This window comes from Lonchura striata, chromosome 20, assembly GCF_046129695.1.
Source record: "Lonchura striata isolate bLonStr1 chromosome 20, bLonStr1.mat, whole genome shotgun sequence".
In the NCBI taxonomy this organism is placed as follows: Eukaryota; Metazoa; Chordata; class Aves; order Passeriformes; family Estrildidae; genus Lonchura; species Lonchura striata.
In genome coordinates this window covers 7,913,738-7,927,291 of record NC_134622.1, presented here as the reverse complement: position 1 = coordinate 7,927,291, position 13,554 = coordinate 7,913,738, and the positions used below count along the sequence as shown (strand labels likewise).

General features: G+C 41.4%; 1 protein-coding gene across 1 annotated transcript; it reads right to left on the bottom strand.

Moving 5' to 3' along the window:
* Positions 1 to 223: 223 nt before the first annotated feature.
* Positions 224 to 13,322, bottom strand: NSRP1 (nuclear speckle splicing regulatory protein 1). Its single transcript, XM_021524962.2, has 7 exons — positions 13,218 to 13,322; positions 11,493 to 11,580; positions 5,447 to 5,503; positions 5,150 to 5,281; positions 4,420 to 4,627; positions 3,728 to 3,836; positions 224 to 1,866 (listed from the first exon to the last, which is right to left on the bottom strand). The coding sequence occupies exons 1-7, from the start codon at positions 13,235 to 13,237 to the stop codon at positions 819 to 821; spliced, it is 1,662 nt and encodes a 553-aa protein (XP_021380637.2). The 5' UTR covers positions 13,238 to 13,322; the 3' UTR covers positions 224 to 818.
* Positions 13,323 to 13,554: the final 232 nt, after the last annotated feature.

Below are 13,554 nucleotides of genomic sequence, written 5' to 3'. Positions count from 1 at the left end.
TGTATTCTAAAAGCTATGACCCACTGTCAGACATCCTACTTACCTAGTTGGAAGATAACCTTATTCTTTAATATGAACCTCTGAATGGAAGGTTCATATGACAAATCTAAAATATCACTTAACAAGTTGATACAACTGTAATAAATGAAAACAGACTCAGCTACCTTTTTCCATGCAAAAAAGATGCAGTAAAATAACCTACATATGAAAAAAGACCCACACATTTGATCCAATATGTATCTTACACTTTATTAACTGTTTCTGTACATCAGGTCCCCAGACCAAAACCCACACATAATACAAAATTCATACCTCAATATGCATATATCTTACAAACTCCACTCTACATACAAAAATCTCCAAGATCATTATTGAGGCTGGTTTTCTTGCTTGTCCACCCACTTTTACAGGTTTGCTTCCCATTTTTGAGAGCAGTAGTGGGCAACACATCCTCCTATGGGCTGAGAACACCTTTGTTTCACTGTTTTGGCTACTGAAAGGAGCAGAGGGATGCATTCTCACCTTACATTGTTTAACACTCCCAGGTCTGTCCAAAATCTTCATGTACCAAGGGTACATGTACTGAAGGGCAGGGTGGACAGTCAGCCACATTAACATTTTCATTTACAGACAGACTAAGGGTGTGTGTCAAGAGACCCACTGACCCATTCCAAAAGTTGTTCTCTTAAGGGACACACAACTTCTCAAAGGAAAACCAGGAATAAATAGGTAGGATAACCTTTTCTGTATAAGGATCTGCACAGCAGTGGCCTTTCCTCTTGGCTGACAGCCCAGTGTTTGTGCCCAGCCCAGGGCCATCAATCCTCCTCCTTCTCAATGTAGGGTTTGCTGCTGACCCGGGCCATCTGCCGGGCCAGGTACCGGTCCCGTGCTGACATCACCGTCTCCTCGTTGCTCCTTTTGGCAAATTTGCTCAGGGTCTCAGGTGCTTTCTGTGCTTGTTCCTTCTCATCTTTCTCCCCTTCTTCTCCAGCTTTACGTTTCTGCTCAGACACTCCAGAGCTGGTGCTTCCCTTCTCATCCACCTCTCTGTCTTTTCCCTTTCTCTCTTTTCCCAGATCACTCTCCCCATCTTTTTCTGAAGATGTAGGAGTACTTTCTCTCCTCTCTCTGTATTTCTTTTCCTCACTGCCATATTTCTCTCTCCTCTCCTTTGCATGATCTTCCCTTTCTCTGTATTTCTCTCCCCTCTCCTTCTCTCTGTCATTATATCTATCTTTATCATTTCTTGTTCTTTCTTTCTCTCGTTCCTTCTCTGAGCCCTTCTCCTCTCTCTCCTTTGCCCTCTTCCATTCTCTGGCATGCCCCTCCCTCTCTTTTCTTTCCCCCTCCCTCTCTTTTCTTTCCTTCCCCCTTTGTTTATCATCTTGATCTTCCCTCCTCCTGTAGTGATCTCTATTAGTGTGATCCCCATGCCTGTGTCGCTCTTCCCTTTCCCTCTGGTGATCCTTTTCATGGGTCCTACTTCTCTCATAATCCTTTTCCCTGTACTGTTCATCACTTCCCCTTCTGCTTGGCCTGCTCTCTCCCCTCTGATGACTTGTTTGGGCTTTGGTGCGTGGCTCTTCCTCCACACTGGATGAGCTTGGTGATCTGGAATGCCTCTGGCTTTTGTGATGTTTAACCTCCTCTTCACTGCTCACAGAGTTCTCCCTTCTTTTCTTCTTTTTCAAATTTACTGTACTATGCTTGTGTCTCTTGTCATCATCACTACTATCAGTTCCTAGGTCGGTATCAGCATCTGGATTATTTTCTTTCTTAGAGGGCTTCACTCTTTGTCTTTCCGACAAGCATTTGTTCCTTTCATTGGGTTCATCCTGACTGTCAGGTTTTTCTTCCTTTATCCTACATTTTTTACATTAGAAAAGAAAAGTAACGTTAAAAAGCCTGAAATCTTGGACTTTTCTACAAACTGACTTCTGATCAGGACTTAGGCAAAAGATGCTGCTGAAAAGTCTAAGAAAGCAAATCTGTCTGTGACTCAGGCTCCAGGATTCCAGCACAAGGTATCCAGATCTAGCTCACTGGTGAATGTAAGCTGAGGAATTTATCTAAATGAGTATGACTATGGTAAAGTATGTGCAGCCTCCATCTAAGGGAAAAACACTCATTTGAGTTCCTGTGTAAGCCTGCTGGCAAGTTACAGGTTTTCCAATGTGTTTGGTCCTCTATTCACATCAAATAATTATCCAGAGAAGAAGCAGGTTGTGTGTTTTGTGGACAGAGAGAGGAACATGGGTTTTTTGATCCAGTATTTCTGAAGATCTCACTTCTGGCTAGACAGAAATTAGTAACTTTTTACAGCTCAAATATTCTTACATGCAGCTGACCCATAGATGGGGTTATGCTTTGCCATTCCCTTCAGGCTGATGAGGAAATCCATGTTCACTCACACAAGCCACGTGTCTTCCATTTAATCACAGCTCCAGAACAGCCTGTGGGGCCCTCTCATGAGTCAGCACACCACCAGAGAGATTCTGTGTCTGCTGAATGCTTGAAGGCATGGACAGCCTATGAACAACGACTAAAAATTACACTGAAGTTTGGTAATTTAATGAGTAATCCAACTCAAAGGTGGGACTCACTTCAGGGACACTTCTGTGATCTAAAAATGGAGCTGTTTTCTCTCTGTATCCTGTTGTATCACCATGAATAAGAATAAAATCAAAATATACACTTGAGCTTATTTGCAAGCCTTGCTGGAAACACCATCAACAGGACAATTTCTTTCCCTTGAATTAATTTTATGTGCCACGAAAGGAAATTTCCTTAATTTGCAAGATTAAAAAACCATAATTTCACATGCTCTCTACACAGTACAAAACCACATCACCCTGAAGACTTCATGGAGAATTCCCTTTCTTCAGGCAGCTGAGAAACTTCAGTGATTGCTTTCTTCACTTGGGCTAAGTTACTTTCTAACAATACAATCTCAGATCTAGAAGATCTCTTGATGAAAGCTGTATTTTATTTGTGATAGCAAACACTTAACTAGTGACATCCATGCTTTAAACCTCTATCAAACAAGGTTTAACCTGACTTACTTGTCTCAAATTATCAACTGCTGCATACAAAAAAATATCCCCTTCATCAAATTTATCCACAGGGCAGAATGTCACCATTTTAAATACCTAAATAACTCAGTCTCATTAGTTTGCTTTGGAATGTTCATATATTCGGATTTCAAAATACTCCCACTGGATTTCCCATATATTTGATTAATTTCCTTTTACCACAATATAAACACTCAATTTGGTTTTTATGCAACTAAATGTAGAGTAAGTACAAAGTGAAGAAACACATTCTTTACAGGATATTCATAGCATATTCATTTCCTATGACTTACTGCTATGCTCACTATTTTACCTCTTGTCTTCCTCATGATTCAAAATGTGTAATTTATACAGATTGCTAAATATTATGTGAATCAAAGAAAATGTAGGTTAGAATAATACCAAGAAGGATTAAAATTATAACTGTCCTCTTGATACCTTTCAGACAGCGTCTCTGTCCTGCCTGTTTCATTTTTGTGTCACTGATGATCATTAGTTATTTACCAAGTAATTCAGTTAATCAGCTGTATGAAATTACCAGTTTACCTTACCACTGTTTTAGTGCTCTTTGTCTCATTTTCCAGTGAACACAAAACCACAAACAGCCAGATGCTGGTTTTCATACCTGAAACCCTGTTGGAATCACATCCTACCTGGCTTCACGGAAGCTGCATTTAGGCATCTCTTCTTCCCCCACACGCTGGTTTAAAAGATGTCTGTAGAATCCACTGAGATCCCTCTGTTTGGTCACATCCAGGTACGCTGAGAGAAAGAAAGGGAGGTTGGAATTACGGTGCCACAAATACTCATCACACAACTCACAACTGGTACACACCACCACAACTGCAATTTCCATCCTGGAGGTTTTCAGATACAAAGTGGAAAAAGCTCAGAGTAACCTGACCTGGCCTCCCAGCAGACCATGCTTGGAGCAGGCAGCTGGAACAGATGAATTTCAGAGGCTCACTCCAGCCCAATCTATCTAATGATCCTACATCCTGTGCTTTACATCTACTCCTGATCCTGACCAGAATATCTGAGGTAAGGACTGGAAACATCACTGCACCCCAGGATTACGAGTCTTCCTTCAACAGCTGACCCTCCCTCAAAAATTAAAGCACCAACCCAAGTAGTACCAACACACAAACAGAGGAGCTTCCTCTGTTCCATCTGTAACACGTGCAAAGGAAAGTAACAGACCAATGTTGATCTGATTCAGTATCTGCTGATCTGGTACTCTTTGATTATTTCAAGCCTCACACAGAGACCACCAGATGAATATATTGTAAATCATGTACAAAGCCCTACTTCTTTTTCAGGACAGTTATTTCACTACAAATCTCACCCTCAAGAGCTGATTCTCTTCTTTCTCTCTCCTCCTCCTCAGCTCTTTCTTGCAGCTTCTTCTTGTAAGCTGAAGTCACAAAAGCCTCTTTGTCTGCAAACTCTCCTCCTTCCATTTCACGCTCTTTCTGAATTTTTCTTTCCATTCGTCTTTCTTGTTCCTTCTTTCTAATCTCGGCTGCTTTGAGGATATTGTGGATGTATCTGGGCTGAGGTAGAAGGGAAAAACGTTACCATGCTGAGAGGTAATTGTGGTGGCTGAGAAAACACAAATTGGGATTGATGGAGATGTTGAATTAAGTTGGTAATGAAAGAAAACTGTCAGGAGTTACTCTAATGTGTTCTCCATCTGATTGACAGCTATCCAAAACAAACTGCCATTCCTTTCAGGCCCCTAACACACCACATTTCCCAGTACCAAGAGAGGCTGCTGTACTCAATCAAAACTGTCACCCCATCTTTGTCTAGGAGGATTTTTATTCTAAATGAAAATAAATGTTTTTTTTTTCTTTTTCATCCCTCTGTCTTCTTAAGTGTAACAGCCTTACCCTTCTTTTAAAGAATAGGAGGCTTCCTTTCATCTCCAGAACCTGACAAGGGCCTTCAAATGAACTAGAATAAGTAACAATGGAAGTATCACTCCAGCATGCTTTGTAGTTTACAAGCTAACCAGTCATGGCTACCCCAAGGAGACAGACTTGAACAGACAGGATACATTCTCAGGTATTGACCTTTTTGTCATCATTTCCAGCTAACATTTTGGCACTGCTTTCTTTCTTCTTTTGCTGCATTTCATCGTAAATACTGTCATATTCATATACTGTAGCATCTTCTTCTAAAGCCTTCTGAATCTCCAGTTTAGTCTAAAACAAAAACAGGCAGGAGGAGAAGAAGAAAAGATATCAAAATAATAACAACGAAATCTTTACTATTTTCAAATATTTGATTCCTATATTATAATTTAAACAGATCTATAGTACAAACTTACCCATCAGAATATTGAGAGTAAATTAAAAATAGTCCCTTACCTGTTTCATTGCTTGCTTTTTCAATGCCTCTTTTTGAAGACTCTCCCCAACAGTTGGCTGTAGGAAGGATACATTGCAGAAATGAAATTAATTACATTGACACAAATTCTCATTCTACCATTCTAACAAACAACTATATAATAATCCAATTACACACAGGTGTGATTCAGAAAATACTGACTTCTTCCTATATGTCCATCGAGATGTAGCATTCACAAGAGATACTGATAATCACATAAAAAAAAAAAACCACATTCATAGTTAAATATAAAATTCTGCAAGGATCTGGTATTTATTTTAAGTCTAATATGTATCGTTAGCTGTGTATTTTCAGAAATAAGAACACAGCTAAACAGCATGTACTTCAAATGTTATTGTTTAATTTCTCAAGATTAACATGCTACAAAATAGCAATACTAATCTTTCTAAGAAGAAACAGATCCCTACTGAAAATGTTTTCTAATCATACTGTCTTTTACAAAAATGCTTTTATTTACTTTTTTCTTTTAATTAGTTTTGACCTAAACTAATATCTATCTTTTCTCAACCAATAGATAATAGTGTTTATTTAACAGATCCACTATAATGGCAGGACTTGTATCCTTGTTTATATAATTAAATATCTCTTAATCTTAAAAAGCAGAACTAGGAAGGAAAAATCCTTTTGTGTTTTGGCAGCTTCCCAAGTTTTGCAAGTTTGACTAATACATGCTCTGTGTCACATTTAAAAAAGGCAAAGAGATTCTGTAATTTTGTTGCTAATAAAATACAAAAATGAAAAAATGGAAACCAAGTAGCAGGGAGCTTGGCAGCAGGAACTAAGATCTTCTGAAATCAAACATAATTAGCACCATCTAAATTCAAACAGATCCCCTGCATGAAGGCTTTTAAATTCATTTGATGTTTAAAATAAAATAGTAACATGCTGAATCTAGAGTTACTTAGTACTCCTCCTCGGCACTGGGAAAGACTAAAATCACAAATTCTCATCCATTTCTGTCCCTTTACCCAGCTGGCTTTTTCACAAAGACCACAGGAACACCTGCTATCTTTGGGGCCTCTGTCACCCATCCAAGATGGGACTAATGAACAGGTACAGTCAGTGATCACTTCTAAGGGATTTTTTTCCTGCTATGGAAACCATAAATAATAAAAGTACTTGCAAATTTCTCTGTGGCTTTTATTTATTTATTTATTTTTTTAATGCCAGAAAGGTTGTATCTCAGAGGAGTACTAAGTAACTCTAGATTCAGCAAGAGAAGATGCTAAGGTAACACTGTCATTATTTGGAAGAATACATATGGTATCATACAAGAGAATCCACTGACCTCTAGATACTGTACACCTTTGCTCACCTCCCACAAACACATGACTTTCATAAGTAACACTACAATCAAAACCCCCTGAAACACAGAACATTCAAAATATTTCTTCCTAGCTCACTCAAAGGAAAGGACACACACAAGGAAAAAGGGGAACTAAACAGGACACATACTCCCATTTTTTCTGGTGCTATAATTGCTAAATGCAGACTTCTATTAAATCCATCTCTGCTTTCAAAATGCTAAACCCTGTGGCTAATAAAGAGAAAATGTGATGTGCACTCTATGGAAGAAAAGCCCTGCACTGATTCTGTGCTCATCACTAAGAAGCAGCTGCTTTCTATTACCCAGGTGCAGACAGGCAGGTAAGGAAGCAGCCCAGGCTTCAGGAAGCTGAGCCTGGCAGACATGAGCTGACTCTGGTATCAGCACCCTGCTTGCTGCAGCTTGCTGATTATCTGGACTAGAATTGGACACAGACCCTTATTTATTTATGTAGTTGGTTGCTTGGTTGGTTGACTGGGGGAAGTAGATAGTGGATTATTTAGTTTAAAACATACAAGAATCCTGGCTTCATGCATCTCATGTTTATGTCTGCTTTCAACACTGAAGAACTCTTAAGTTCTGAAGACCTGATGTTCAGAAATAGTTTATAACACTGTACTTAATTTTATGACATACACCTTCTTTTGAAAAGGCTAGAAATGAGTCAGTATAAACCATAAACATCCATTTTAAATTAGCATAGAACACACATCAGCATTACACAGAAAACCTCAATTTCCTCCTGGCTCTTGAGAAAAAAGATAGTTCTTTGACACACTGAGGGTCAGCCTGGAGGTTTCCTCTGTGGGAAACTCTTACACTGGTTTATCAGAAAGGTACCTCAAAAGCGAAGAATCTCCCCTGAACTATTCCAGAAAGCAGGGGCTCAGTGAAAACCAAAACAGATTCTGCAGTCAAATTTACAGAATAAGCTCTATTTCACCAAAATACATGAAACTCTGCTTAGAATGCTTTCCTTGTCTGCCTACATGGAATAAATGCACTGATCTACAAAGATTAAGTAAATACTAACATAATACATAATCCTCATTATTGGACATATGATGGTAAAGAAGTCCATCTGCCATTTCTCCAGAGTGGCAGTAAGTTTACTGAAAACAAACACCTTCCCCAATGGTTTATGGTGGACAATTTCCTGTTGTGCTGTGAGCTCTGACAGATGAGAACTTCCCGTCCTTTTGTATTGTTTTACTTATCAACTGCCCATTTATTAAAGGCCCTATAAGCTCAGCAATCTGTCTCATACTATTTCCCTCCCTCTAGTCAAGCTATTCTTCTGAAGCACAAAGCTTATAGTTCAATATTTTCTGAAAGGAGAAAATGTTTTAACCCTATCCTGTGAAAAGACATAGAATCCATGCAAATCAAGGAATTCTGAGAAATTAGGCTCTCCAGTCTACCACTGCTACCAGACCATGGAAGACAGCTTGTACACAACTGAAAGGTTATTTAAAAAAAAAGAAAAAAAAGCAATTAATTACCCCAATCTGCTAACATTTCTCATGGTTCCCTCCATTTCTTAGCTCCTTCTCACTCTAAAATAAGCTACTTACACCCTCATGTACATGGATTTAGAAGTGAATCTTTATGGCCCATCCTCACAGAGAACTGTACAATGCAAGTACAACCTGTACATGAGACTCCAGGCTTCATGGAGTAAAAAAACAAAAATCACATCAGGCAACAGATTCCTCTCAATTTATACACAATATGAGTCATGGCTACTAGCAGAAGATCAAGAGAATGAACATGGAAAACAAGTCATGTATACAGAATTAGCTTTTCTCAGCACTCCATCCTAGTTTCCAGAAACCAGATCAAGGAACTTCCTGTACTAGAGGAAACACCTGAACTATTACTTGGCACCAAGAGCATCCCTTAATTTGACTAATCCATTTCTGAATTCATGTGTATTTCTGGCCATGCCACAGTATCCTGTGGCAAGGAGTTCCCTTAACTACACAACTTCCTTTTGTTTAGATTAAACCAGTTACTTGGTAATTCCATAACACATACTGCTCATATTATGAGAAATGGCAACGTCACCCTACTTCTCTGAATTATTCTTGATTTTACATACATCATCTTGATTCTTTTCCACTTCTTCATTCTCAGAAAATTCTTTTCTAGGAGCCCTTTTACTCTACCCAGTCTTACTTTGCATGGAAACTGTTGCAAAACCTCTGGTCAGCAACAGCATCAATTACTCAGCAAATCCTTTCAGTCAGACTTTTCCTTTGAAAAGTTGTGAAGAGGATGGAAGGATCCATAAGCAAAGCCAAAAATCTGAGCCTATAAGAATATAAGAGTTTTCTGCTTATTTTCAGCTTCTGCCTGCTTAAACACTTCATTTATCTTTTAGGTGGTCACTGAAAAACCCACCAAATCCAGCTGATACATTCACAGAACCGTTCACACTGGCTCCACAAATTCCCTCCCAAATTTAGCATCTATTGAATGCTAAATGCTAAAAAAGTTTTGTTGTTTTTTTTTTTCATCCTGTATTAACAAATCAGTTTTGAAAGCCTGGTACAGTACAGGAACATACATTGGGTAATACTGGTGCAATCACAAACCAGAAATTTTATCTACTGTACCACAGAGATGATTTCAACTAAACTCCAAAGGTAACAATGAGCATCACACAGACTGACAAGCACCTTTTCCCAGGCAACACTGTATTTCCAGAAAATTTCCACCCCAGATGCTCTGTTCCTTATGAATTAACACAAAGACCATCTTCAGCAACTAACAGCCATTAATGTACTTAATCACAAGGAAGAAAAGTCCAAATTCCTTCAGCAAGAGTAGAGGCAAAATCTGAGTGAAAAATGCATAGTAACATTAAAAAAAACAGGGAGCAAAAGTTTGGTATCTAATATATAATCATAGACAAGTCAGGTCTGCAGATTGCCCAGCACAAACTTTATTAGAGTTCAGTTAAAAATACATAATCTCCAGACATTTGAGATGTAGTTCTGACTGATAAGGCAGCAGACAGGAAATGAAACCCCTCCCAAATGCTGCTCCTTATCTTGAAAAGCTCTGAAATCATTACTGAACTAATAAAGTAATTCTGATTTAAAAAAAAAAAGAAATCTTCTTTGATAAAGGCAGTCATGAGATTATTACTTTTTGCTTGTTATGTACCATACTGATGAGTACAACAACTTTTAAGAGCTTTTATAACAGACTTTGACAGTGAATCTGTCAGCTTTTCTTAAAGGGAGGATGCTTGAGATGTTCAGCTAAAAGCTGGCAGACAGCATCATGTATTATTTTTATTAAAATTACTAACATTCATTCTTTTGTTTCAATGTTTAAGATATTAAGAAAAAATTAAGAAGTGAAAAAATACAAGACAGCCCCTAGGGAGGTTCCCAAACCTACCACACAACATTTAATGACAACAGATTAAATGAAGTTTATTCCTGGAATCTGGAAAATGTGGGGTCAGATCCTTAATGCAGAGATAGACACCAAATCCCATCGAAGAGGGGAAGTGCTCCATAACCATCTCCAGCAGCTGTTTCTAAAGGAAAGCCTCTCTTTACAGCCACAGTGGAGGGATGCACCTCTGAGGATGACAGCTAAGTGAGGAGAGAGATGGGATTTAAAGCACATTAGAGTCCTGTTTCCTGTAAGCTGCACTGAGGCAGTTCCATGCTGAGGGTTGAGTGGACACCACTAAAAAGGTCCTCAGCCCTTTCATGCTCTGTAAAACAGGAGCCCACAAACCTTCAACAGCAACATTCCATATTTTCTAATGGAATCAGGTACACACGGGCTGGGAATTGCTAAATTCAGGCGTTCTGTGACATAAAATTTAACAACTGCTAGTTCATTAAAGTAAAAACAGATTTTAAAAGTAAATATTTGATGAGTCAGAAACTGATCAAAATCATTTCATGCTTTATTAGCACTGTTTTTCTTGACCACACAAAAGAGCAAGTGTAGACTGAAGCTCTAGGGAGGAAAGAACAGATTTGTAGCCCAGGGTTATACAAGGGCCCCATATCCCAGCCTGTTCCTGAACACTTCCCGTGTCTCCAGCAGCACATCCAGGTGGGATTTACACAGCACACAGTGCCCTCTGCTGGGGCAGGTACGGAGAGAGTATTTTGAACCTAATGCTCCAAAAGAAATTAAAAATTAAGGATTATAGAAAACAACACTCTCACACAATATCATACATCTTCTCTTGCTGTAGAACCTTTGGGTTGTACAGCTTTGCTTTTGTTCCCAGTATGAACATCATAAAATCAATTACATCAAATTTGGGCGGAATGAGCTAAAGGATAAAACACACATAACTACCACACTTAGTATTTGAGTGAGAGCTGTTGATTACTACTGGTCTTTCTATTCACAGGCATTCACCAGTGACAGCCAACAAATTTCTTTACAAGCTAGTTAACTCTGGCAAACAGGTTGTCACATGTGCTGAATTTCTGGAAGAGTTGACAGAAAGTAACAAAAAATCATCACTTCCATGTAACATGTACTAAAAAAAATACAGATCATATTTCACACCCAAATCCAAAATGATGACACATATCCTAATGACACTGCCAAAACCTGCTGCAGCCATTAAGGGTTGGACACAAATAAATTCACTGAATACAGGGCAAGTTTCAGAAGAAAATTGTTGAACTGACCTCTTCATCTGATTCATCTGCAAACACCGAGAGCTTCTTTGAAACAAGATTTTTCTGTGGCAACTTTTTGGGCATAATAAGCCCATATCTAGAGGAAAAAAAAAATTACCTTTAGCATCACTTAAAACATAGCACGTTCCAAATAAAAATTCTGCCATTTACCATTTGAGAAGTAAAAAGTGAGAATCAACACAATGTATTTAAATTATATACGAGGAGCCTTTGCAGCAGAGCACACCAGCCAGCTTCTGCCAGAGCTACTGCTGTCTTTTGGTATGCAAAGTTTCTGGATGCAATGATTGTCCTAAATTAGGACACAAATCCCTCTTCAGAGTTTTCCAAGTAATTTTCTTTTCTCTCTCAGAGAAATACGAATTTTTTTTAAATGACAACTGTTTAATCTGAAGGGATTTAGTTTTAGTCTATACCAAGCACTACTCCATGCCTATGTTTGCAGTGCTTTAATTTCATATTTTGCTGGAAATGTAACCACAGGTGCTATGGCAAAGGACAAGTTTTACAGTCAGATTATGTCGCACTGAGACTAATTAACCACACACAAGCAACTCTTGTGCTGACAAAGTCCATCTCTATGCTAAACCCACTTCCTTTTGGTGCTGAGCAACTTCTAAACTGGGGGTTTCTCACCCACGTGCCTTTCCCTGAGTCCATCACTGAGTCAATAGCTCCTCTCAGGGTGTAAGGTTGAACTGCCTGGAACACCCCCATTCTGGGGTACTACAGCATCCCACAGGGTGTATGCACCCCCTGTTCTGGGGTACCACACCATCCCACAGGTGTATGGCTGAACTGCCTGGAACACCCCCATTCTGGGGTACCACAGCATCCCACAGCTGTATGGCTGAATGCTTGGAACACCCCCATTCTAGGGTACCGCACCATCCCACAGGTGTATGCACCCCCTGTTCTGAGGTACCACAGCATCCCACAGGTGTATGGCTGAACTGCCTGGAACACCCCCATTATGGGGTACCACAGCATCCCACAGCTGTATGGCTGAATGCCTGGCACATCCCCGTTCTGGGGTACTACTCCATCCCACAGGCTGAATGCCTGGAACACCCCCATTATGGGGTACCACAGCATCCCACAGCTGTATGGCTGAATGCCTGGCACACCCCCGTTCTGGGGTACCACAGCATCGCACAGGCTGAATGCCTGGCACATCCCTGTTCTGAGGTACCACTCCATCCCACAGGCTGAATGCCTGGCACACCCCCGTTCTGGGGTACCACAGCATCCCACAGCTGTATGGCTGAATGCCTGGCACACCCCCGTTCTGGGGTACCACAGCATCCCTGCGGCCGCCGTTTGTCCCCTGGGCCCTGCACCCGCCCTCGGTCCCGTCCGACCCGGCCGGGAGGCCGAGCAGGAGCCGCGGCTGCCGGGGCCAGTGCCCGAGGGTGGGAGGTGTGAGGGAACATTGAGGAGATTCTCCTCCCTAAGAGTGAAAAACACGCCTGGGCAACACCACCGCACACTTAAGCGCCTGCCCGCTGTTTTGAGTTCTGCTTGTTTTTTAATAAACACTGTGTTAAAGTCAGGCCAACACAGCGAGGCCGTGCGGCGGACACCTGGGACAAGCGAGCCCCTGGGCAGGAGTTTTCCGGCGCTCGCCCCTGCCCTCAGCGCCGGCCCCAAACCCCCCCGAGCGCTGCCCCCGGCCCGGCGGGGCCCGCCCGCCCCGGCCCTGCCGGCACTCACTGCTTGCCCAGCGCCGCCATCTTGTCCGGCCGCCTCCCCGCGCAGCCGCTGCCGTTCCGCGGCCGCGGATTCCTCGCGGCCGAGTCCTCCCCACGCAATTTTCACCGACTCTCACGGCACCGTGCCGCGGTCCCGCTCCGGGGGGGGGAAAGAGGAGACCGGGCGGAGGGGGCTGGAGGCGGCGGGGGATTTTTTAACAGCTCGTTGTCGAGGGGCGAAAGTGCTGATGAGGGAGGGAAGATGGCGGGCGCTCGCTGAGGGCAGCGGCGCGCGGAGCCGGGGGCGCCTCAGGGCAGCGGCGGGAAAGGTCCCTGAGGAGGGAGAGCCCTGAGGGGGA

Bases quoted from the DNA above. Each gene is read 5' to 3' on its own strand.
- NSRP1 (XM_021524962.2), bottom strand. From the start codon at position 13,237: ATGGCGGCGCTGGGCAAGCA. The intron at 11,581-13,217 runs GTGAGTGCCGGC...TTTTTCCTCTAG, and splicing joins ATGGCGGCGCTGGGCAAGCA to ATATGGGCTTATTATGCCCA. The intron at 4,628-5,149 runs GTCAATACCTGA...CTTCTACCTCAG, and splicing joins CTGGAAATGATGACAAAAAG to CCCAGATACATCCACAATAT.